This window comes from Hibiscus syriacus, unplaced genomic scaffold (genome assembly GCF_006381635.1).
Source record: "Hibiscus syriacus cultivar Baekdansim isolate YM2019G1 unplaced genomic scaffold, ASM638163v2 tig00111008_pilon, whole genome shotgun sequence".
Taxonomy (NCBI): domain Eukaryota; kingdom Viridiplantae; phylum Streptophyta; class Magnoliopsida; order Malvales; family Malvaceae; genus Hibiscus; species Hibiscus syriacus.
Window position 1 is genome coordinate 267,400 of NW_024062951.1, and position 27,249 is coordinate 294,648.

Below are 27,249 nucleotides of genomic sequence, written 5' to 3' on the forward strand. Positions count from 1 at the left end.
AAGGGAGAAGAGATTGTAGAAGAAAGGGAGAAGAGATTGCAGCCGAGAAAGAAAGAAAGGGAGAAAGGAAAGAAAGAAAGGGAGAAAGGAAAGTAAGAAGAAGAAAGGGAGATAAGGTAAATTTTTTTGTATTTAAATTAGTTTATTATTATAAATGTTTAATTTGTTAGTTTAGGGTTTAGGGTAAAACAAAAAGCAGCTAATTAGTTTGTTAGTTTAGGGTTATATGATTGTTAGTTTAAGTTATAGTATACATAAATTAAAAATTATTTAATTAGTATATGTTTGATAGTTATATAGTTAAAAAATAATTAATTAGTTTGTATTGTTAATAGTTAGTTATATAAAAAATTATTAATTAGTTTGTGTTAGTTAAATAGTTAAGTTATATTTGTTTGTTGAATTTATATTATATAAAAAATTAGTTAGTAAGTTTATTAGTAGTATATTATAATGAAAAAAGTTTATTAGTTAGTTTTAGTTATATAGAAGAATATTTATTAGTTGTTTAAGGGTTTAGCGTTAGGTTTAACTTATATTTTAAAAAGTTTAGTTTGTTAGTTTATTAGTTTATTATATTATAAGCTATTATATTAAAGTTTAGTGTTGTAAATTAGTTAGTTAGTTTATATTAGATTATATAAATGATTTTTAAATATTGTTGTTTAATTTTTTTTACAGATTCATTCCAATGGCTGACCAAATTCCACTGTTGAGGCTTGACAATGAACATATTTCAAGTCATTTGGGAATAATGGTGAATAAAATATTTGTTTAATGAATTATAATTAATAAATATTTGAATATTATTTTATGATTGTGATAATTTTTTTGAAATATTTAATTGTAGGAGGACGAGCAGCGAGTCCTTCGTCTTCGACTACATAAAGTGCCCAAGCCACACCCTAATAGAAGAAAATTTGCAAGAGGCTGGATTTTGGTATATCACATTTGTGCGAGATTACAAGTTGGTCCCAGGTTTGATCAGTGCGTTGATTGAACGTTGGAGACCAGAAACGCACACGTTTCATTTGCCGTGTGGCGAATGCACGATAACTTTGGAGGATGTGGCAATGCAACTCGGGGTCCAAACTAATGGGATGCCGGTGGTAATGTCACATGAGTTTAATAAGGTGGAACAACTTTGCAACTTGTTTCTTGGGAAAGCGCCCGTACCACCAGAGTGTAAAGGGTGGCGGGTGAGGTTGTCATGGTTGAAGAATGAATTTCAACTTCAATCAAATAGTACGGAGCACGAAATTATATATGCAACACGAGCATATATATTACAATTGATTGGGGGAATTTTGATGCCTGATAAATCCGGTAGTTATGTTCACACTCAGTATCTTCTTTTTTTAACAAATTTTGAGAATTGTAGGCAATATAGCTGGGGTTCGGCGATATTGGCGTTCTTGTATCGTGAGATGTGCAAGGCGTCATTAGTCGTGAATGATAATAATACAGTAGAAATCGGTGGATGTCTATTGCTGCTACAATCATGGGCTTGGCATAGACTTCCGTTTTTGACACCGATTAGTCGGACTGCGGTTGACTTTCCACTTGCCGGAAGGTAATATGAATCCTCTATTTTAATATAAAATATTAATTAAAAAATATTTATTTTGATTAAAATTATTGAACAAAATGTCTCTATTTTTGTTTTGATTGATATACAGATGGAGGCATAAAATTGAAGGCACAGGGTTGGTGCACAACAACATTAAAGAGTTCAGGTTGAAGATCGACATTAAGGCCAAAAAGGAGGTATGCATAATTTGTATTTTTTAATTATGATTTAAATTAACTATATTATCTGATTTAAATAAATTTTATTGTTTTGTAATTTACAGTTTAATTGGAGACCATACATGAATGAAGAATTATTTGCGTTGATACCGCACGATATTTTATGGGTTTCAATATTGGTGTGCTGTTACACCATTGATCAATTTTGCTTTTGTTGAGATCCAATTTGGGGATAGAGTGCTGAGGCAATTCCACTTCCACCAACCTATTCCGCGGAGTCCATAGGACCATGACCTCCTCCAAAACTTAGATGGTCGTCGTCCAGTGAATTGGGTTGAGACGCATGACGACCTGCACAGATTTGATGGTCGTCGTAAAGAAAGCGTTAATTGGGTTGAGAAGCATGCAACCTACATTAATGCTTGGAACAATAGGGCTTCATTCATGCCAACTCTTGACGCCATTCAAGACGACGACTTTAATTTTGAGACTTCGGCTTACCTTGCTTATTTTTTGGATAATGGAAAGTCGTTCCTCACAACAATAGTAGAGAGGCGACAATTTTTGAGGTTTAAGAAAAGATTTGGTAAAGCTGAATACTCTCTACCGAGTGGGAGTGGGAGTTCATCTCTACAAACTGAAGCGGAAATGACCGATGTGGATAATAGCGCACCACAATCGTTGCATCACGCAGTTGATGATTCTACTGGCCCGGCATACATACCAGAGTTTGTGCAGCCTGAGGCACCCATCTATTCTCCTACGTTTTCGTCGACGTATGACTTTGAACACATGACAGTTCAAATACCCCCAATGAATGAGGGGGATGGGTACAATACTCCTGAGCCACAACGGCCACAACGTATCAGACGTCCGCCCCGACATTATCATTCAACAACACCCCACATCGACAACAATTGTAAACTCGTTTGCTATTTATTACAAATTATTTATTGAAATTAGACTACTTTTTTTTACCTTAACAATGATTTTTAGTATCAAATCATTACTAGTATCAAATAATTAAATATTTAGTAAATCAACTATTTTAAATCATTAGTATCAAATAATTAAATATTAACAATAAATCCTTATTAATAATAATTAGTAAATCATTAGTATCAAATCATTAAATATTTAAAAATCATACATAAATTCGACTATGTATAAATTTAAACTCAGTAATCCACACTTGTACACTCATTTGTTAGTATTCTAAATAATAACTAAATTATTATAAAATCATTATTATAATGATTATTATCAAATCATTACTAAATCATCAAATCATTAAATATTAAATCATTATTAAATCATTTTTATAATGATTATTACTAAATCATATTATAATGATTATTATCAAATCATTATTATAATGATATTATCAAATCATTACTAAATCATCAAATCATTAAATATTTAAATCATTATTAAATCATTTTTATAATGATTATTACTTAATCATTATTATAATGATTATTATCAAATCATTACTATAATGATTATTATCAAATCATTACTAAATCATCAAATCATTAAATATTTAAATCATTATTAAATCATTTTTATAATGATTAACAAATACATAGAAATACATATATGATTACTAATGATGAGGCCTATATCTTGGTAAATTAGGACAATTGTTTTTTGAATGGCCTTCACCCCTACATAATCCGCATCTCTTTGCTTGACCTCTCTTTATAGCATGAAAATCCATACTGGTATGAATTCGAGTGGACTCAGGTCGACCCTTTGGACTTCTGCGAAGCATTGGATTTGGTAGCCATTCATCATGATCCTTTTTGGGCCAATATGATTCATTCGGGATCTGTCTGAACACATAGCTGTAGACATTTAATATCCTACGTAGGTGGAAGCATTCATCAACATAAGTGTATGCGCTTACACCAGCATACATACATGCAGCGACTGCATGAGCACATGGATATTTCCATGCCTGAAAACGACCACAATCACACCATTTGTGTCGTAAATCAACTCTAAATGTTTGGTCTTCTCCTCCAACGTTACGACGTATGCACGACACGACAAAAGTATGACCAACTCGGTCGAAATTATGAACAACCATTGATGTTGCCAATCACTCATTTGCTTCCATTGATTCCACCACTGTAAGAGCCCAAGTTTTACCTCTATTTATGAGACTCTCAATTTCCTTGCCTTTGTCCGACCAAACTTTACCCAGTCTAAAGTACGTCTCTTTCACCACACTCGCTATTGGGAGATGGCGTGTACCTTTTAGTACCGAATTAATGGCCTCAACAAGGTTTGTGGTCATATGTCCGTATCTCCGACCTTCATCGTATGCTTGCGACCATTTTTCCCGCGGTATTTTGAAGCCCACTTCCAAACACGCTGATCATCGTAAAATACCTTCAAATTCTCCAATCTCTGTCAAAATTTGGTCGACGTAGTTCGTATCCTGTTCCATAATATATTGTGTTAAACCGCAATTAAAAAAACCACGTAAAAAATACACAAATATTGAAAATAAAACTTACCCATGCTGACTATCTCGCTACGAATATGTGCGTTATGAAACTGGTCGATACTATTCTTGCCAATATGACGGATACAAAATGTCGGATATGCATACGGATGTATCCAACGACTTCCTGGTCGTTCAATTGCCGCCAAAATACCCGTTCCTCTATCGGATATCAAGCAAACTCCATCTTCACGAACGACATATTGACGTAGATTGGTCAGAAAGAAATCCCAAGCCTCTGTTGTCTCTCCTCAACAATGGCGAATGCAATTGGGAAGATATTTCGCTCACCATCTTGAGCAACTGCCATCAAAAGTACATGCCTATATTGACCATACAACCACGTACCATCTACTTGGATCATACGTTTGCAAAATGGAAATCCTTCAATACATGCCTTGAATGCCCAAAATAGTCTATGAAATATTTTCTTCCCTGGCAGAAGTTGACCTTCTTCGTCATATGCGGGCATGGTTTGAGACTTCACTATAGTTCCTGGGATAAATCGCTTCATTGCTTGTAGCAAATGTGGTAGCTCATTGTACGATGTATCCCAATCTCCATACGTCAACTTCATTGCCTTCATTTTCGCATTCCACACCTTGCCATATTTTACTTGATATCCAAATTGGCTTCGAATAGATGCAGCTAACACTGAATAAGATATCCTTGGATCCTTTTCAACCATCGCCTTCACGTATTCACATATTACATCGGAGTCCAATAGTCGGTGGTCTTGTTCGATGGAGTTTCGCAAACATGTGTGCGAACCATTGTACCTCGTGATGACCCAAACATCGTGCCTTTGATTTTTCGACACTCTGATCTTCCACTTGCACTCTGGGCCATATTTTACACACTTTGCGTATAGGGTTTTGGTTGGACTCTGCAACATGGACATCAACATGGCATTTGATGCAGTACTCTTTAATAGCCAGCGTAGCTTCATTTTTCCTCTGAATTGCACCCCAACTGAAAATTCACCAGAATTATCGAATGATTCAGTCATTTGGTACGGAGGTAAATGTGGCATGTCTGGGAATTCAGGTGCCCTCATTGCATCATAATCTATCTCGTACATGTGAGGAGTAGCTTCATACGGTGTCGGAACTTCATCAATTGCACCTCCACCAAAAATATTTTCGTCGCCACCCAAAACGGGTTCTTCAGTTTCTTCATCTTCGCTTGAATCATCATGAATTTCTCCCCATCGATTTTCAGCGTCAATATCAACAACCAATTCCGGTATGTTTCTCGTCTCATACTCTGTTGTTGTAGATGTCCCCCCGACTTCATTTACACTTTCCAATAGTGCCATAAAACTGTTCGGGAACCTGTATGTCGGCTCCTCAAACTGACTATATAAAGCCATTTCAGATGGATTTTGAGCCACACCTCTTGATGACCAGGAACATCACATATGTTACGCACATCAACAAATAATTCAATAACTGCTATATTGGTTGACTCATGTAATCCAACCATGGTTCCAATATCATCATCTTCTTCAAGTGGAACTGCAGCATATCTGACTGGGTTAGAGCATATCATAAACCTATACCTCAAACCATCCACTGCAGCTCGAATTTTTCTTTCTATCTTATGCTTCATTTCTATAAATGTGATGTCTTTTTTGAACATCATATTTATTGGTTTTTCAGACTGAAAAACTACTCCGACCTCATTTTCCATAATCTGTCCATTATAATGGACAATCGTGAAAAGTTGTTGCTCATTTTCTCTACAAATAAAAAATAAATTAATTTAGATTAAAAATTAGATAAGATAATTTCATAAATTATTAAATATAATATAATATTATATTAATGATCAAATAAAAGTTATTATTTAACTTGATTGATTGCTTACTAATAAACCTAATAATGATTTGATAATTACTATTAATCTAATGATTTGATATTTAATGATTTAATAATAATATGATTTAGTCATAATCACTAATAATTATTTATAAATATTTAATGATTAGATTTGATACTAATCATTTAGTAATTATTACTAATAATAATGATTAGTTTGATAATATTTTTTTTATAAATATCAAACAAATTTGTTAGGCAAAACTGTCGAGATAATGTTCTCGAAATAATTATTTCGCGAGATAATGCGTTGTCCGGATTATTTCATTCAATTAATTTTACTTCTTACTAATATACACATACAATGTAAATTAAACAAAATATTTTTAAAACAACACTAAATATTTTTAAACACAATATTTTTTAAAACGGAAATTATCTCGCACAAATTAGTTTATATAATCTAATATAAACTTACTAACTAACTAATTTACACATACACAACAAAAAAATGGACAACAAAAAATAATAAATTACTCACGTCTTTATGCCTTCTTCCTTACTTTCTTTTCCTGCCTTGTTTCTTTCTTCGAATCAATCTGTACGTGGGCAAATATTGTAAAATAATGTCATGTATGTGTAAACAAAATATTTATTTAAACAACAATAGCTCCCACAAATTAATTTATATAATCTAATATATTATAATATACCTTAAACTAATAAACTATTTCTTTATTATAATAACTTAGTTAAATAACAAACTAATTAAGCACTAATTAATTTTTTTATAATATAACTTCAACTTCAACGAACAACCTAATATACGTTTAAAGACACTAACAAATTAATTAATATTTTTTATTTTAATAACTTAAACTAAGAAACTAATTAACTAATTTTTATATAATATAATATATAACTTAAACTAATAAACTAATATATAACTTAAACTAACAAACTAATAATTTATACTAACAAACTAATTAACTAGATTTTAGTTTTAAGCTAAACCCGAAACTAACAAACTAATAATTTCATATAATAAACTAAATTAAACAATAAAAAAATTACCTCAACTATGTTTGAGCATTTATCTTCTTTTCTTCTTCTTCCTTTTATTTCTCTCGGCAAAATTTATATGTGCTGGTTCTGCTTGTGCTTCTACCCTATACCCCATATCCTTTATATAAAGCAACTGAGCGTTAACTATTGAGCATTGAAAGGCTCACAACTAAATTAACGCTGCAATAACGTAATTATAGATGCAACACATACAGCTACAGGTGCAGGAATCTCTGAGCTATGAGCTATGATGCAACGCATGCATGCAGCTACAGCTACAGCTACAGGACCTTGGTCGCCGAGACTCCATGGCGACCTACCTACCACCGTGACCTACACCGTTCGCCGTGCATATCCATGCACAGTTCCCACGTCCAATGCACCATCCCCTCCCCCATGCATTCATCCCCTCCCCCATGCATTCCCACATCCCATGTTGATCCCTCCCCCATGCATTCCCACCCATGCATCCCCTCCCCCATGCATTCCCACGTCCCATGTTGATTGCATGGCGACCTATTCCTTTGTAATACACACAGGTCGCCCGGATGCCATGGCGACCTTCAAGGTCGCCCGGATGCCATGGCGACCTCCAAGGTCGCCCGGATGCCATGGCGACCTCCAAGGTCGCCCGGATGCCATGGCGACCTCCAAGGTCGCCCGGATGCCATGGCGACCTCCAAGACCACTGTATAATTCACCCCATTCCAGCAATTAATCTGGGATGTGCACCATATCATGAAAAAAAAAATCGAGAACATTATCTCGTGAATTCACCCGAATATATCTAACCTGAATATAAAAAATATAGAAAGTGATAAGTAAACTAACAATAAAATGTATTTATTATGTGAATATATAAATTACTATACAAAATTAAAAAAATACTCTCTCAATCTATAACTTTATATTCTAAGCTCATTTACTCTATACCTCCTCTACATAACCAATGACCACAATCTCTTATTTAAATCAAAGTGTAAATAAGATGAAAATCGTTGTATTTCCATTTCTCCATCAACATGTCTTAAAATCAATTGAAAATAAAGATTATATATGAATTATTATTTATATTCCTTTTGAACAATTTTTATTTAAGGAAGGGAGAGGGGAAGAGAAATTTTGCTCTGATAGGTATTGAACACACAAACTTAAAAAGAAGAAAAATATCAATTGAGAGCTTTTAACCACTTGCTCTATAAAATATCCTGTAATATTATAATTTTATGTTATAATTTTGATTGGAATAGCATCTACTAGACGCATTACAAGAGTCACAACCAAACAGATGAACTTAACCGAATAAATTGGAAGTATTGTGCAAAATTAGCTTATAAAGGAAGGTCCCAAGATTTGCAAAAGCGTGTACCCATGGTGAATTCCAAAAATTGCAGGCATCTTGGGCTAATACACAAACAAAAGGACAATGGGAAAAATACATATTAGTAGTATATGTATAACCAGAAAAAGGAAACTAGTGTTATGATATTCTCTTAGTAGAGGATCTAGTTTGATTAAACTTTTGATAAGTTCGATTCAATTTGATTCGGTTCGGTTCAATTGATTCAGATTCTTATTCTTACAAAGTAAAATAAACTAAAAAGAGGTTAGAGTTTATGCTTTGAGATTTCATGATGTTTAAATCAACAAAAACTACGGTGAAATAAAGAAGGAAGCATAGGGTTAAGCATGTATGGATGTTGAATTGTGACATGTCATAGCACTGGACCATTAATTTCGTTAGCATAACATAATTAAATTCACAATATGAGACAAACGAGTGATTTTAAGTTGGGAGTATAAATTTATAAAGTTTTAAAAGAAAATAGATTATAAATAAAAAAATATTTAAATTATATACAAATTTAAATATTTTAGGAAGATAACTATTATGTTAATCCTCTCTGTCTATTGGCAACAGTACCTCAATTTCATATTAATTGAAAGTGGCATGTTTGTCTAGTTTTCATGAAGAAAAGTCCTTTTCTCGTGGCATTATGACATTGTAAATGGCAGAGAATGGACGAGGGTTGTATAACAATATGGCAAAAAGGTACAAATACCCACCGCTTCTTCAAATCATAAATATTCAAGAAAGAAGAAAATCCTAAATATTATATTAATTTTATTAAATATATATTTTAAAACAATTTATAAATTAACATAATTAAACCAAATATATCTTATTAATCCTTTTTACGTGAATCATGTAGGATTAATTTGATATTCTCTTTTCTCTTGTCCAATGGTTACTCCAGTCCGCACTATCTTGCACCGTGCTATCTTGTCCAATGGCTACCCCACCCCGACTACGGTGAATCAACGGCTTATTAGAGAGAAACAAGTGAGTAAATCAGTGTGAGAAAACATAAAATGTTGTAGTACAAACGTAAATGAAAAAGGGAACTGAGTTCAGAAACAAGGAACTCATCGAGTCAGAGTTTAATGACTAGTCAAAGCTGTAGCAGCTTTTGTCGTCTCTCTGTTGAGCTTCTCCCAACATCTAAGTCCACCCCAGACAATCTTTCTCTCAAACCTCACCGATCTTCCGACTTTGCTTACTTCACTATCCGATCTGTCACCTTCGCCCGCAAAATCGGTCTCACTTTCCGTGATTTCCGACTGATACGCAACATAGGTTCCGGTGACATCGAGACTGTCTACCTCTTTCGGCTGGCTAACATTGATGAAAACTGTTTTTCTGTTGTGATGAAGGTGGTGGATCAGGAAGCGTTGGTGATGAAGAAAAAAGTGCAACGTGCTGAGATGGAGAAGAAGATCTTGAAGATGATGGATCATCCATTTTTGCCTACTTTGTACGTTAAGTTTGAAGCTTCTAATTTCTCATGTATAGTTATGGAGTACTGTTCAGGGGGTGATTTTCAATCTCTTAGACACGAGCAACCTCGAAAATGCTTCTCTTTTAACTCCACTAGGTACACTTTCTTCCATAAATAGGTTTTTGAAGCTCTAACCAGGGTTTTAAAAACGGTCCGCGACCGCAATTTCGACCGTGATATAGTGATTTCGTCGCTGTCTGAGTTACCCGCGGTGGCTGCAATAGCTTCCGCGACGGCCGCAATAGCGCCGCGACGGCCGCAATCACGATAAATCCGAAATAACTGAAAACGCGACCGCGATCGCGATTTGAAACACCGACTCTAACTACATTGACTTCACAGTGATATTACTGCATGCTTTAATCTGGACAACTTTTTTCATTAATTGCCATGCAGACAGCATTAAAGATTTGGTTTTGTCATTGATTTTTTTTCGTGTTTAGTAGCTGACAACATTTAATCATTAAAAAAAGATGAATCTCCTCTCTGTTTGCATGATTTCATTTGAAAAAATTGAAGTAAATAATAATAATAATATTGTTTTTAACAGGTTTGATTGATGCTAGAGTATCTTCTCATGCTGGGAATTATTTATAGAGACCTCAAATTTCAACGTTTCACTTTGCTTTGACACGATCCCAACCGTTGAATCACCGTCGTCTTCTCCGGACCCAATGCCGCCACAGAACCTTTTTAATGCCCGTACTATCTTACATTCTCGTGCTATCGGTCATTGAAGTTGTGTTGGCATAGATACTCTTGTCACCGCTATTTGCAAGGTCGGGACAAGATCCAACAATGCCTTCGGACACCGAGGTTGGTGAGCAGCAAATGGGTGGGGAAGATGAGGGACGGTGGAGAATGAGAAATATACAAAAATATTATTAATTAGTTTAAAAACTAATAAAGAAGGCCATGTCATAACAGAATTAGAGATAAAACGGTTGAGTGTTTAATTAAAGTTAAATGACCAAAATAATAAATATAATAAAATTTACTGATGATTAGTGTAATTTACCCTGTTTATTAAAATTTTGGGAAAGGGTCGTACTCTATAATTGTCATCCTCTATTATATACCACAATGGCCCTTGCTTTGACAAAGTATTCCCACGCGCTCTCAACTTCCTTGGGGGCTATCAGCTCCAATTTATATATTGAGGGGTTGTTTGTTTGTTTTTTAATAAAATTATTTAGTGTTAAATGTTGAACCGTATTTATTTCATACATCTGAATGATTCAGTGTTAACTGATTCAACAAAATGCTGCTGAATGATTTAGCACAAAAGTACATTCTGAATAATTCAGAACTATTATCAAATAACATGTCACATTCAGAGCTAATTCATACAGAGCCTCCGAATCATTCAGTATTTGAATCATTCAACGCTTAATCATTTTAAAATAAACAAACAACCCATTAATCTCTCCCACACGCTCTGTAACTGAGACTGTAATGCCGATTAAATTCCAAATTTACCCTAGCAGGAACTTACATCCTGGCAATGGTAATGTTGGTCTCCGCCAGTTTTGCTCTGTTTGTTGACTGTCAATTGGTGTCGTTTTGATAAATATATATATATTTTGTAAATATAAAGAAAAAACTATAGTACGGAATTTTAACGGGAAACCTATTCCGAATTTTCACACATAACATATCGATTCTGTTACAACAGTTCTTACCAAATAAAAACTTTTAAAAAATATTATTTTAAACACCAATTGTGAAATAAACAAATTTAATGAGTTATAAATTATAATGTTCTTATTCTCAACTCTTTGATTCGACCAGTTGTGCCAGTAAAGTACAAACGTAATTACTCGAACTTATGACATATAAGAAAAATAACCTTTATTTTTATCATTCAATGAGTTCATATTTCGAATGATTTAATAACATAAACGTGAAACAAATTTCAAATAAATTGCCTATATTATTCAATACATATCTAGAGGCAATAATAAATTTTCCCAATTCAAACTCTGTTGTTACTAACTAATTTTTCGATAAGGCATGACTATCATTGTAGTTTTCCTTATATAAAAGGATGCAAACACAAGATTGATTCTATATGCCAAATTGAAAACTCAACATATATGATAGATATAAGCAACGAAACTATTCAATAAAATTCCATAAATTTCACATTCCTGCAATCCAAAAGATGACGTGTCATCATTTTAATCGTTGGATTAATACATTAATAATAAAAGTAAAAGAACAAATCACCAAAAAAAAAAACTAAATCATATAGAAAATACATATATAACAAAAGTCCTATAACAATCAATAAAAAAAAAATAGATTTTCAATAAATTCTCAAAAGATTCGATATAATTAGGTATTGGTAGCGTTTACTATAACCAAAATATAGTTGGTAGGACAATTAAACTCAAGATCTATCGTATCAAATCATAAAAGATAAAATATTATAAATATATAAACGTATTTGAATAAGGGTATGAAGATTGTCTAGAATATTTTAATATTTCAATAAGATAAATTTTCTCTTAACGTAAAACTTTATGAAAATGCAAGATAACACATTCTTGGGGATCAATACCTCTCTATATATATAGCTTATTATAGAATCATTTTTGAAGAATTTATAATTTTGTTCCTCGTCAAATTATAAATATAACTAATATATACACTTTGTTTCTATGACACTTTAATACCTATGACACAAATAATATAATGACCACTTGATTTTAATCACACTTTATAATCTTTATACATTTTATACGTATCCACAATTATAGATTTAATCCAACACATATGGTTAAAACTCGATTCAATTATTTTTAATCTTCTTACAATCAAATTAGAGAGTAACTTTTAATGACCAGAATAATGACTAAGCTGATAAAACGACTTTACTTATATGATATTAATTATGGCATTTGTTTTTCTTTGGCACCAATAATTTCGATCAAAAAAGAATTGATACAAGTTTCGCTACCATATTATTAATATCTTAGTTAACTATCAAATTATCAGTTTCATTTTAGTTTTGTTTACTTCTGATCATTAGTTTTGAAAAAGTTATATTTCAGTCACTTATATTATCAAATAATTAAATTTTAATCACTTACGTTGTTAATTTATTAAATTTTAGACACTTACATTATCAACTATTACATTTTGGTCAATGAGTTGTTGACTCCTACCATTTTGATGATGTGGCACATTAGTAAAAAGGCTAATTTTTATTTGACCCCTAAAATTTAGATATAATGCTAATTTGATTCGAACTTTAGATAAAATATCATTTTAACTCTAAACTTTAGATAAAATATCAACTTTACTCATAAATGCAACCAAAACCTTCCGCCACCGGCCATTGAGCATTGTCTTTTTAGTTCACTCCTTTTGTTATTCTGAATGTGAATCTATTGTTTGTTTCTCTGAAAAATATCCCATAAGATTCACTCCTTTAACATGGAATCATAATAATAAAATTTTCTTGACATTTATTTAAAAATAACAACACTAAAAGTTTAAATCTATATTATAATCAAATTCACACTCTTCTGTTTATAATGTATGTTGTAATGTTTATTATGTTTATAATATTTGTTATACTTCTAATTATTGTTATACTTATAATATTAATTAAAAAAAATTATTTTTAAACTAACAATATCATTCATACTCTTTTATATTTCACTTGTATATTTAATTAGATACTATCAATAAAAAGTGCTCGATATTTTGATAAAAGTAAATTAAAAATTTCAACTCTTTGGATATGAGTCAAGTTTATAATTGAGAATTAATTTACTTTATGTTATATATTTTAAATTAATTTGGGGTAATTATAAGATAATGTTAAAAAATAACTTTCAACATCTCAATATTAAACGCTCACACCCCTATCAATATGTTCAAATATAACTCTCAAACTTTATTTATTTTTTAATTAAAAACTATTTCTTTACATACATACTAAAATATAAACATTACACAATATATATCAATACATATAAAAGTATATAAATATTAAAAGTTGTCACGTCTTTAATAATTATAAATATCAAAAAAATTGTTATGCTTATAATATTAATTATATTTTAATATTTACAAATTATATTATTATTATTTTTTATAAATTTTTAATATTTAAACTAACAATATTATTCAGATTTATATTTTGGTAAAATTAAATATAAATTAAAAATTTAAGCTATTGAGATTTGAGCCCGATAGCAAAATCAATACAAAGTTTTACTACTATAATTAATCTACCATCCCATTCTTAATTAATCTACAAATTAATTAATTAACTTATAATATTAAATTACTTTTCTACCCTTTGTGCTTCACGCCATTGGAAAAACACATGCTGTGTGTCTTTCGGTTAAACCCGGTCCACCCTGTTGGCTTTTGATCCACGTCATCACGCGATGGTTGGACCCAGTAAAAACCCTAAATTCACGCACATGCACCCCAAATTAACCCCCAAGCCTAAACCCAAATCTACGATCCCGATCCACTGTCTCTTGCCTTCCACGTGTACCCAACTCCCTCATCCCCACCGTTCACGCCAGGTCATCCGGGCATCCTTCAGGTCACCTTCCAAACCTCTAACAACCCTTCGATCAATAAAAGGATTTTATCCAACGGTTATTATATTGCTCGAAACTCAACCGGGCAGATCTCATCGCCTTTAAGAACCGAACCTAGCCTTCCCAAGTTCCTCGCTCAACAAAGGCTGAGATCCCAAACCAAGCCTTTACGTTTAATAATTTTATTTTTCTGCAGAAGAAAATATTTTCCAGGATTTTTCGTTTTAAATTCCTGGTTACACTGTTTAAGTTGGCGCGTGGGGGCTATTCCAGTGGCGCGTGTCAGTAACGCTATTCGCTTAATGGTTTTATTCTGTCGATCCGAATCGGGAATCCCTTGCCGGAACTCTACCGGCTCCCGATAATTTAATGGCATCTGTCGTGTTAGCGAATCGGAGCGATTCAAATTGACCATCGCAGCCGAAAGGCGGTGTCAATAAATTCATGGGCAAGGTTCCCTTCACAGGAACAAAACCAAACCCTAACCCTAAATTCAACAAGAAGCGTAAGTTCCACCATCATTTGGCCCCACCAGATGACGGTACCGGACTTGTTGTTGATGGCTCTCCTGCCGTGACCCACTCTGCAGCTTCCGACGATGCGTCATCAATTAATCGGAAGCGAAATGATTTCAATTACGGCGCTTACGTTACCTTCCGCATCAGCTCTTATTCGAAGAAGGAGTTGATTGATCTAAAAAATCAGTTGGTTGCCGAGTTGGAGCAGATTCGTGAATTGAGGAATCAAATCGAGTCAAATGATTTTCACGTTAGATCTAGCTCCAACAAGAAAGCATTACCCAAGAAGAACATTTCTGGGAGCAAACGGCCTTTCCCCTCAAATTTCAGCAAAGAATTGAAGAGATTGAACCCCCAAGAGAACGGAAAAGCATCAACGGCATATTTGATGAAAAGTTGTTCCCAAATATTGAACAAATTGATGAAGAATAAGCACGGGTACGTCTTCAATTCGCCAGTGGATGTGGTTGGAATGGGTCTCCATGATTATTATGATATAATCAAGAAACCGATGGATCTGGGAACGGTGAAATCGAGGATGGCAAAGAATTTTTATGGGTCTCCATCGGAATTCGCGGCGGATGTAAGGCTCACTTTCAATAACGCCATGTTGTATAACCCTAAGGGGCACGAGGTCTATATGTTGGCTGAGCAATTGCTTGTGAAATTCGAGGAGCTGTTCCAGCCGCTGAGCTTGAAATTGGAGGAGCAATATGAGCCACACGAAAGGGGTTATGATGAGGAAGAGTTGCAGGCGAGTTCTTGGGATCATGGTGAAGCCGATAGGTTGAAGAAAGATGGGGAAAGGGAGGTTGAGAGGATATTAGTTGATAGAGAAGGTTCCGCAAGTTTTGTTGCAAGATCTGATAGAATTGGAGGGGTTTCGGGCTTTATTTCAAACCCAAATCCACCTCCTCAGAAGCAATTGCAGGCGCCACACAGGGTCCCATCACCAGTAAGGCCACCGCCGGTGAAGCCATTGAAGCAGCCGAAGCCAAAGGCCAAGGATCCAAACAAGAGGGAAATGAGCATGGAGGAGAAGCAAAAGTTGGGGTTGGGATTGCAGAACTTACCGCAGGAGAAGATGGATAATGTAGTTCAGATTATAAGGAAAAGGAATGGGCATTTGACGCAGGATGGGGATGAGATTGAACTTGATATTGAAGCAATGGATACGGAGACGCTGTGGGAGTTGGACCGGTTTGTTACCAATTACAAGAAGATGGTCAGCAAGATTAAGCGGCAGGCATTGATGGCGAACAATGCAGTATCTAATGACAGCCATCGGGTAAGCACATTGTGATTGCTTGATGGGTACGAATGATTTTTACTTTATTGTATGATTTCCATGAATTTATGGGTTTTCTGATCGGAAAATGTAGGAAGAGGCAACCATAGAGAGAATGGAGGTTCCAATGGAGATGAAGAAGCCAAAGAAAGGTGATGCTGGGGAGGAAGATGTAGATATTGGTGATGAAATTCCAATGAGCAGTTTCCCACCTGTAGAGATTGAGAAGGACAATGATCGGGCTAGTGGGAGTTCTAGCAGCTCCAGCAGTTCGAGTAGTGATTCGTCATCTTCAAGCGGTATGTATCCTACCTGGTCCTGAAATTTTACAATGATTGTTCCCCCATAAAGGAAAAAGGAAATGAATTATTATCTTGTAATGTTGCTTATGCAGATTCTGATTCTGGGAGTTCTTCAGGAAGTGATTCGGATGCCGATGATGCCCGGTCTTAGAAGGCTATTAGATATTGAAGCTGTGAAGTGAGATTTTGGGGGCAATCAAGGAGGAGTCGGTTGGGGTGTAGATGAGGTTAGACTTTGCTAACATTTGCTAACAAACTGAAAAATCAGATGTGGATTCCAGCAGTCTTAAATGCTGCTGAAGACCTGAGCCTTTCTATTTGGTGGGTGTACAGTACAGGTTGGCGGTGGCGTTCTTTTAATTGCTGTGTGGATTATAATGGTTGCTTTCTTGGAGGAAAGAAATTGATGAAATTTGGGGAGCACCTTGGGCAAGAAGGTTGAAGGGGGAATTTGCTGTGAAAAGAGTTAGATAGATAGGTCGGTAGGGGGAGGGAAAATACTTTTGTATTGGCATCAACGCTTGATTTTCGGTATCATAAATAGAGGCAAAGTTACAAATTGAATCCATGTTTTGGCCTTTGTTATTTGGTTGAGCATCAAAGATTGAAGATAATAACCTAAACGGATTTTGATGAGACGGCAACTGCCACCTCAGAAGCTAAAAGCTGATGGAAAAACCATAATTGCAAGGTCCCCAACGCATACCGGAACTGAGAATTAAAAGAATTCTACGCAACCTGAAATAATAAAATTTTATCATGAAAAATGACTTGAATTTGGTCTCAACAAATGCCAAGATAAAGGCAAAATCATCCACGAATGGAACAATGGCCTCGACTCCTGAGATGAAAGCTGTTTATGTTGTACATGAAATCATGAATACCCATGGAGACGTTATCTGATTGGACGGTACTACCATTTCGTTGACACAGTTACAAAGCTTTGAAAATGCTGATAGTATCCTGAAATTCAATTTTTTTATTAATTGTTCATTTTACTAGTAATAATAACCTTAAAATTTTATTTATATTCATAAAAAAAAATCTATTGCACTATAAAAATATATTTCTATATCTGCCGCTGGATAGTATCATCCGTAGGGTATTCGTATTTTCATCACCCAATTTCCGACATGCGTATATAGTTCACAATACTTCTAATATAAAGAAAAGGAATGCTAAACAAAATCCCTCAATAGTTTCTTGGGTAAAATTAAGCCTGGATGTCAACGCATAAACCATGTGATGACTTATATAAAAAAGCAAAAAGGAACCAAAAACTAATCGACAATTTTAGAATCTCACCTCTGGAAGGCTTCAACAACGATCAAAAGATACCCTTTTCAAGCCATACCGGTGGTTGCAGTGACAATAGTTGGCTTCTGTGAGAACAAGCACCATAGGAAAGGCAGTGCCAAATTCAGGTTTCCTGGGCAAGTTGTTTCCACAAATATCGGTTATCAGATAGTCGGCTATCATTTAATATTCTTCAACTTCAGAAAAAACAGGACCGAGTTGAGACTCGCAAGCAGAAAGGGTGTCGGGTCCCAAACATTTCAGAAAAGCCTTGGTTAGGTCTAGTGATGTTATCATCTGGAAGATCTTATCACAACATTTATGGACTTCAGTTTTTCTGGACTTCTTTTCAGGCATTTTTTTCACCAAGGTCTCTATAAGTCGACCAAGACTTTGCAGATGGCTTTTCAGAAATTTCTTTGCTGCCTCCCGGTTGCTTTCGTCAGAATTCATGGGAACCTGCGACTTCAATACTTCAATCACCAAATCAAGAGCCTCAACCCGTCGAAAGTCTGACTTCGCGTTGCCACAGTTTTCTAACAGGAAGCCGAAGAGTTGATGACCAATCCTACGGTTTCTTTTAAATATTTCTTTCAAAACCCAGATTTTATTTGAGACTTTTTACTGTCAAAGTAGCCCTCTAGAATAATCCGTAAGAGATCAAAAACCCCCTGTAACTCGGCATCTGAGAAATTTCTTGCTTCAATGATCTTCAATATCCAGTATGTTGAATTCTGAGCAAGCGAAACAACCATTTTGTATCTGTTCAAAGAGGCTGTCAGCTTCTTCTTCGATAGGGTGCTTGCGGATTTCTTTCTCTTGAATGGCTTTGATGCCAGCTTCAAGTTTTTCTCCAACAGAGATTCAAGAGTAGACAGCAGCATCGATTCATCCTTGGGCAATTTCTTTTCTTTGAATACCTTCCTTTGAATAATTCCCCATATACGCTGTCCGAGTTGTTCACTGCCTTCTGTATGTGGATTAACAAATGCCTGAGCCAAGTGCGAGTATACTGTCAGGACCTGGGGCTTACCTGAATTGGAAAGATCATAAGCACACACTTCTTAAGCATTGTACATAAGTTGCATAGTAAAAAATAAACACTTTCTCAATGAAGTTCGGATCACAAAAATTAACATTTTTAAGCTCACACAATACTAAAAAATAGATAAAATCAATAGGAAATGCCACATAATGATGGCAGCAAATAGTCATCATAATAGGTGGCATGTTATAGTTCATGAAAGGTAAAGCAATAACACTTGCCTCGATTTTCATGCAAGTAAATTTCCAGAAGTGAAAGAACTCTTAGTTTGAACAGGACAAGTTGAGACTGAGCAGTTTCACCACCTGCCTGATTCCTTTTCTCTTTAAAGATCTGCGCAAGGTAAGTGTCCATGCGGAACATAGCATCATCATCCATTCCTCCATCAGACTCATCAGATTCTTCAGGAAGATCTTTATCATCCCCCTCACCACCAATTACTGTCTCGGAGTCTTCTGATTGTTCGTCACTGTCAGCTGTTTCACCAGTCTCAGCTTCATCTATATCTTCATCTTCTTCAATACCAAGAAGGTCGTCGTCGTCATCTTCACTGCCTGCTTCCTGATGTCTAGCAGGTTTCAGGTCTTTCTTAATTATCCGCAACATCCTCAGCAGTCCGTCATCAGTAACATCACCACAGAAATATCTGAAAACCTATAAATAATACATGCCAAATAAAATATAAGTGATTTGTGTAAAGACACCTATAGTAAGAAATATGGAAAACAAATCCGGGTTGCTCTAATGAAATGAAGGTGCATGGATGATCTTCGACATCACATAAAATTGACTACTCAAGTTATTGTTGCACACCTGCTCAATAGCAGAACAAATAGGAGCCGATGATTGTGGCAACAAGGAAAGTAAAGTATCCACAAGAACATCCATCAATTCTGGTGCTGCGTCACCCCATGATTCATCTTCTCCAGATGAATCAAGATCTTCAGAAGCTGCAAAAGCTTTCTTACAACATACAATAAGCTCAGAGGCTGCATCGCAGAATTCCCCAGGTCGGAGGAGCACTTGGAGTAGCAATAGGATGAGCAAGTACCTCAACGCATGCAATTTATTTGCATCATTGCTGAGCCTGCAGTTCCTTTCCTGTCATTATTTAAGCATTTAGAAACTGCATATAGTTGCAAGAGTGCATTGCAAAAAAAGTTCATAACTAAAGTTACAAATTAATAAACACGCTAGATTAACAGTTCAAGAAGCATTCCTATTGTTTCACAAGGATAAGCCAGTGTCCTTCACATCAATAAACCATGAAGAGTGCTAAAATATATTTAAAATGGAGTTAGACCACTTACCCTAACCGATGCAAGCCACCACAAGAAGAAAGGTAAAGGAAATAATACAAATTATTTGAGAACTTGGATTTATAAAAGAAAACATCCTCAAAATCAGGAACACGTCAAAAGCATTTATTATTGATAGTAAAGGATGAGATCAAGCTTACCTCTTTATAAAGTTTACTCTCCATTTCTAGCAATTTTGTGACCGACTGTTTGTCCTCGTCCCTCAAATTTCGAAATAAAGAAACTGATGGAATGTTGCGTAATGTGCTAAAGAACCGCATGAAGTAGGAACCAAGGTCATTTGGCTCAAGTGCATTAGCCAAATATCGTGGCTCTTCAACCTTTTGAGCACTTGCCAGCAGTGATTGAAGTTGTTTGATGCACATTTTGCAAAGGGCTGTTGAGGTGATTGCTTTCGGCCATCTAAATTTCTCCTGTAATTCAAATGAAGTAACTTCATTACCAAGAGATGCAGAGAATAGACCTTGAACAGATAGAAACTTCAATATTTCCCTTTGCACTCGGAATTTTGCTTCAGGGTCCAACTTTAAATGCTTCAGAACACTGGGAAGTGATTCTATGACCCAGCCTTTCAGAAAATCAGCATTCCCCAAAATTCCAACAGAATCCTTGTCCTCAATTGAGCCTATCTCCGAATTATCATCTGTTGTCTGACTCTGATCTGAAGGTTCCTCAGAAGCATGACCTTCATCCAAAAACAAGTTAACTAAGTTCTGAACAAACAGCATGCAACCAGTCTCTGTTTTGAACTCGGCCATCGAATCTTTGACCGTTTTTGTCTTTGTAATGCAATCAAATTTTCCACTGCTGTGCTTCTGAAAGGCAACAATAACAGCCACTCGTCTGACATCGTCATTCCTAACCCACTCTAATAATTCTTTAAGAAAATGCAAACCAACTTTATACAGCCAGGAATCTTTTGTGGAAAGTATATCCATCAAGCACTGAACAACTTTGGAGGAGACAACAATTGGTATAAAAGAAGATGGTAATCTAGGCAGGAGAAGAAGCAGAATATCAAACGCCAAGTGTTTACGATCATGAGATGACAGGAGGAGGGACCTACCAATAACTACGTCACAGAACGATTGCACATTATTTGCAATTTCTTCTTCAGAAGAGCTAGACTTGCGACCCTTTTTGTGTTTTTTTAAGGAATTAGAAGCAGATGCTGCATCTTCAGCCTGAAGAACAGTATCAGGAAGGAGTAAATTTACCAGAACAGGCCACAAACTATGGACCCGAGGTTGACAAAATGTGGATTCCTGCAATATTACAGACCAAAAAAACTTCAGAACATATTTAAACTTCATTTTTCTCAATATCAGTGCATAGATGCATAAAAAATTACCTTCAAGCAGTTAGTAATAGAGGATAAATAATCAGCAGAGAAAAGTTTGCTTGGGCTGAATGGATGTGGCAAAAGTTTGCTGAATTTGCTGTCAATGGGTGTTTTTTCATTAATTTTTAAAGCTAACAGCAAAGCATCAGGATTTCCTACATCAACAGCTTCTTCAAACCACTGAGGAACTCCAGAAGCTTCAAGAATATGACCCAACAATGCTTCAGCAGGTAGCTGCAACATATAGAAGTGTTACATAAAGACCGAAGCATTTACTTAACACAATAAACACATTCATAAATTGCAATTTTAGTGGTATCAAACTGACATGAATTTTGACAAGACATGCATAAAAATGAGAATACTTGGTACTGCGAGCATGAGGATTGCTAACCAACATATGTATACAGTTATTTGAAGTTATAAAGATAAAATAAATGAACTAGTAAAAGAATAAAAAAACAAAATCAAGGACATTACAAGCACTTGTCACATCATCCAATCAATCACCACATAGTATTAATATTGACATAAAAATAAATTAATAAACTGTTGACATTTAAATAGACAAAATATTAAGTTAGCATAGATTCAGATTTATTACAGTTCCCTCACATTGTGGCAGAAAAAAGTAGGAACATTATGAAGAAAAAATCCTCACTTTATCAGAAAATACCTTTTCAACAATTTCTAAAATGATGGAAACTGAAGCCTCCTGCAAATATCGTTTTTTGGAAGCAAGGGAGACAAGGGCACTCATAAATTCCTTGATGATATGAGTATCTTTATTAGAAAACCACTCTTTAGTGAGTCTGTCAGATCGGGAAATAGCACCATATGCAAATAAGCGACCCAGAAGGCAATCTCTTACTTCCTATAAAATAGAAGCTAGTTATTGACTGTTACTGAGTAGATGAAAACCTGAAATGTATGGGGAAAAGCAAGCCTACCTGACCCTTAATCGATGACGAGACCTCCAACAAATTAACTATAAGTTTCAACAAGGAGTCCACTTTGATGCTAGGAATTGTGGCCACCAAAGCAGTCAAACCCAAAGCAAAACCTTGTCGTACACACTGCAAAACAAGTTGAAAAACATGTATAAGAAACAAGCCAATTTAAGTTTTTTTATGGATGGTCAAGTGTGTTCTGCAAGATCACAAGTATACTTCTGGTGCCACATGTCAAACTAGATTCAAAATATAACCTAGGTAACATAAGCACATTTAAGTAATTAAGTTGATTGCTCCAAGTGCCCTAGGTAAAGAAGTTTCCAACTACTTTATTTTTCATACAAGGGTAAAGCAAAGCATCAAAATGCAAATTGAAAAAAATAGGACAGCTATGACTTCCACAGTGAAATGCAAAATGTAAAGTTATAAAACCTGAAGAAGCAGCTACATGAATTCATTCGAGACAAAGAATAAAGGTGGCATATCAAACCTCTCTTGACGAAGAAACACCGCGTATCAACCTCCGCACAGCATATCGCAAAGACGATGCACAGTTATCCAAGCCATCATCCTTTTGAGCTTCCAGTTTCAAACCACCCTCAACCAAGTCCTTATTCTCAAGCCTATCATATGCCTTCTGAACCTCCTGCAACTCTGTCACCATTGTTTCCACTGCTGCTTCTCTCACTGAAGAATCTGCCGAGGCCAAGTCCTTAAAAACACTGATATGAAACTCAGGCAAAATACTAGTAGATGAAGAGGCCACAGGTTCCGGGGCATCATTTCCTTTCGATTCAACAATCAGTTGTTTTGGCTGAGGTTCCTCAGTTTCTAAAATGGAACGCCGCCTCTCCTTGTCTATCTGTTTCCTCTTCTTTTTCCTCTCCATCGGTTTAATGGAATCAGCAACAGAAGATGATGAAGCAACCCCGTCCCCCATCTCGGCATCTTTTCTGTTACCCATCTTAATTTTCTTACCGGAAGACACGGAAACAGTATCATCCATAGCTAAATCAGTTTGACCCTCAAGAACTTCCACCTCAGATTTAGTACTTCTTTTCTTGCTACCCATTAAGAATACAATATCTGAAAACCGTCTACAATAATAACCATGCATCAAAATCAATTTTCCCAGCAAAAACGAATCAAAACATAAAAAATAGTCAAAGATATAACCTTTATAAGTGACAATGCTATAAGCGGATTAAATTTTAACGATTAAACCATGAAATTTCAATACCCTAAAACTTCTACCGAAAATTATAACAAACATATACAGACAAATTAAAAGCAAGAGGAGTTACTGATCAGTTTTCAAAGCTGCTTGTCAAAGAAAGGTTGAGCTTAATAAGAGCTTCCAAGGTTTTAGAGAAAGAGAGGCACAGAGAGCTGTTAACGATTGGGGACTCTTTTAGGGTTTTATTAATTTATGAGAATAAAAACACTAATTTGGGAATTTTTTAGGGTTTAATGCGTTTAGTAATTGCAACCCTACAAAATGGTCGATTCTCCGCTTCGCGTTGGGAGCTCTTTTCCTAAAAGAACATCTATTTTTTTTAAAATATATTTTAAAATGTTACTATTTTAACTTTATATGTATTTTTTTTCAAAATTTAATTATTAATTTTTAGAGCAAATAGTAGAAGATTATTGAGTTCAATACTTATTAGGAGTAAGATTTTTTTTACTCCTCCTTTAAGTGATAATTGTTAAAAAAAAAGAAATCTCAAATTTAATGTTAATTCGAATCAAAGTTTTTCGTAAGTGCATCATAGGTTTTATTAATAAAAAATTTTACAGTGTACGCCGCATACTAAAACACACAACTTATGTAATATACTGAAACATATCACTAACAAAATTATCTTTATCAGGTAAATATTAAAATGGTAAATTATACGTTTAATACATAAATTATCAATTTTATTTCGTTTCAGTATCTATTTTTTTTCTAAAACAATATCTAACGTTCAATTTAAATTTTAATTTGATATCATGTCATTAAAATTTAACGGCAATACTGATGTGACATGACAAGTTAATTTTATTATTTTTTTTAATTTTCACATCACCATTCTCTTTCACTTTAGTATTTTTTAATAAATTTTATTCAACCAATTAGGTGATAACATGTATCACCACCTATGAGGATAAAATAAAAGAAATCATTTTGAGACACTTGCATGAGATGCAAGACACTCATCCGTTGAGCTAAGTTAGTCATTTAGGTTAATTTCACACATTTTATATTTAACTTATATAATGATATCACCACAAAATAAATATTTGCCGATGATTATAAGATTCAAATCTAAAATATTTTAAATTAAAAATCAAAAGTTTAACCACTCAATTATAGTGTGAATCTCTTTTTATTATACTGAATTTAATACTTACTTATATTATTATTAAATTAAATGACTAATTTATTTAATTTTTAAAATCATATTATTTATTTATGATTTATAATATTATAATATTTATTTAAAATTAAATAGAAATAAGTATTAAGTTAAGTATAATAAAAAATAAATAAATATTTTAGAAGTTATATAATAATATTTTAAATAAATAAAAAATATGATTTTAGAAATTATATAATTTTTAAAAATATTATAATTATAAATTTTTAGAATGATTTAATATAAATTTTATAAAAATATATTAATTGTTTAATTATTTTTTATGTCTAAATAAAGTTAAATTTTAGTCTTTTAATTTAACAATGATATAACTAAGTATTAAGTTTAGTATAAAAAAATTCACTATAATTGAGTGACTAAGTTTTCGATAATTAATTTAAAGTGTCTCATATTCAAATTTTATAATCATCGAAAAATATTTATTTTGTTGTGATACTGGTATATAAGTTAAATACAACTTGTTGTGAAATTAACTTAAATGATTAGCTTAGCTCAATTGTTGAGTGTCTTGCATCTTATGCTAGTACCTCATGTTCAATTCATGCTAAGAGCAATTACCATTAAGTTTTTAACGATGAGGTATCAAATTGAAACTTAAACTAAATATTAAGCATGATTTTGAAAAAAATAAAGTTTAGGTACTTAACATGTATTTTATCCTTTTAATATTTATTTAATAAAGATAATTTAATTAATGGTTTATTTCGGTCTGTTGTATTAGTATTGTATTTCAGTATCCGACGTTCGACTCATCCTTTTATGAAATATAATTTTATTAATTTATAATAAAATTAATATAGAATAAAAAATTATTTGATATATAATTGGATAAAAGTTATTCCACTCATAGTGTTGTCACTTAAAATTTTAATAGTTTTAAATTATTTACAAAAAAAATTCATCTTCAAAAATTTAGAATTATAATATTTTCTATTTAAATGTAACCTACCATTAAATCATTAAAAAATACTAATGGTTTTTTTACTTTTAATTGGTATAATAATAATATTACTATAAAATATTTATATATTTTATTAATTCAATCTTAATTTTAAAGGTAAAATATATAAATGGTTATTGAAATTTGAGTAAGGTTTTTTTCTTATGGATATTTCAAAAGTAACGACTTGGTCACTGACATTATCGATTTATAATAAATCAGACTCTCGAGAAATTGATACCATTAAAATACAAAAGTAAGTTTTTTATTATTAAGAATCAACACTGACAATTTTTTTTTATACAAAATTCAGATTTCCATGAACTTAAAGTATCCAAAATTCATTGGAAAAGAAAGATAAAAATACAACAGGTAAGTATATACAGAAGAAGAGTTGAGCCGAATCCTTATAGAGTTTTGCAGTTAATAAACTTATTGGGTTATTTATGTGACAGAAGAGAAATGATATGATATCCCCACTCAGTCAAAGAATAAAAAACAGGGTTTCAGGCAGTAAATTTTAATACAATGCCAGATTAAATATCGGTTAAAATTGGTGTCTGTGTGATTAAATGATGTAAGTTGGTTTTGGTTTAATGTGTCACATCAGTATTTTATTATTCCAATAACAATTGTTAACGGCCGAGTGATCGATTAACATCGAAATTTAATAATTAGATTTTTTTTATCAGTAAAGGTGATTCAAGGTAATGTAGTATCTGTTTAGAATGTTTCTTGATCATTAACAATGCACATACACCCTACAGACACAGTTATTTGAATCCAAAATCTCTAGAGAGAACTTTAATTACTGATGCCATTTGTTGGGTTCAATTTTTTGCTTTCTAGCTAAGGATAAAGAGAATTTTTTTATAAATTTTAAATATAATCTTAATAAGTTTAGGAGAAAATGTATTATATGGGGAAAAAAAGGAGTGCTTTTAATGAGTCTATAACTCATAACTTAAGTTAATATGAAGGAATAAAGATGAACAGTTTAACCAACTAACTAAATGTACTTACTCTAAGTTAGGGAATTAAATGATAAGAAAACAATATTCAAAATCTCGTTGAAATTTGTTCAACATATTATTCAAGTGTTGAGAAAAAAAATTTACTATAAGATTACAATACTAATTCACAAAACATCAAATACACAAAGGAAGAATTGCAATGGTAAGTCACAATTACCATTAAATTGACCAGCCTTGTAAAAAACACGTTTCTGTACGGTTTAATTTAGAACAAAAATCACATTTGCAATGAAAG

The 27,249-nt window shown here is 33.6% G+C and overlaps 3 protein-coding genes across 4 annotated transcripts; 2 read left to right on the plus strand and 1 right to left on the minus strand.

Moving 5' to 3' along the window:
• The first annotated feature begins 9,591 nt into the window (after positions 1–9,591).
• LOC120149709 (protein kinase PINOID-like) lies at positions 9,592–10,851 on the plus strand. Its single transcript, XM_039162434.1, has 2 exons — positions 9,592–10,082; positions 10,740–10,851. The coding sequence occupies exons 1-2, from the start codon at positions 9,592–9,594 to the stop codon at positions 10,849–10,851; spliced, it is 603 nt and encodes a 200-aa protein (XP_039018365.1).
• A 3,859-nt stretch (positions 10,852–14,710) lies between these two features.
• Positions 14,711–16,926, plus strand: LOC120149795 (transcription factor GTE7-like). 2 transcript variants are annotated; one of them, XM_039162501.1, is made up of 3 exons: positions 14,711–16,360; positions 16,455–16,659; positions 16,755–16,926. In XM_039162501.1, exons 1-3 carry the CDS (start codon positions 14,999–15,001, stop codon positions 16,811–16,813), a joined length of 1,626 nt encoding a protein of 541 aa, XP_039018432.1. In that variant the 5' UTR covers positions 14,711–14,998; the 3' UTR covers positions 16,814–16,926. The 2 variants fall into 2 exon arrangements, with proteins under 2 accessions (XP_039018432.1, XP_039018433.1); XM_039162502.1 differs by lacking the exon at positions 16,755–16,926 and having other exon boundaries at positions 14,713–16,363; positions 16,472–16,635.
• Positions 16,927–17,748: 822 nt separating this feature from the next.
• LOC120149815 (myb-binding protein 1A-like protein) lies at positions 17,749–23,977 on the minus strand. The gene is given in 11 exon segments (XM_039162524.1): positions 17,749–18,554; positions 18,557–18,991; positions 19,225–19,657; positions 19,817–20,104; positions 20,463–21,587; positions 21,674–21,898; positions 22,341–22,538; positions 22,615–22,740; positions 23,108–23,714; positions 23,794–23,818; positions 23,911–23,977. Coding segments are annotated over 9 exon segments (3,825 nt in total). The 5' UTR covers positions 23,690–23,714; positions 23,794–23,818; positions 23,911–23,977; the 3' UTR covers positions 17,749–18,141.
• Positions 23,978–27,249: the final 3,272 nt, after the last annotated feature.

What these genes read in the sequence shown, in the direction of transcription:
- LOC120149709 (XM_039162434.1), top strand. Translation starts at nt 9,592, where the DNA reads ATGACTAGTCAAAGCTGTAGCAGCTTTTGTCGTCTCTCTGTTGAGCTT. An exon ending in TTCTCTTTTAACTCCACTAG is followed by an intron (nt 10,083 to 10,739) that starts GTACACTTTCTT and finishes GTGTTGGCATAG; the next exon opens with ATACTCTTGTCACCGCTATT.
- LOC120149795 (XM_039162501.1), top strand. Translation starts at nt 14,999, where the DNA reads ATGGGCAAGGTTCCCTTCACAGGAACAAAACCAAACCCTAACCCTAAA. An exon ending in TATCTAATGACAGCCATCGG is followed by an intron (nt 16,361 to 16,454) that starts GTAAGCACATTG and finishes CGGAAAATGTAG; the next exon opens with GAAGAGGCAACCATAGAGAG. An exon ending in TGATTCGTCATCTTCAAGCG is followed by an intron (nt 16,660 to 16,754) that starts GTATGTATCCTA and finishes TTGCTTATGCAG; the next exon opens with ATTCTGATTCTGGGAGTTCT.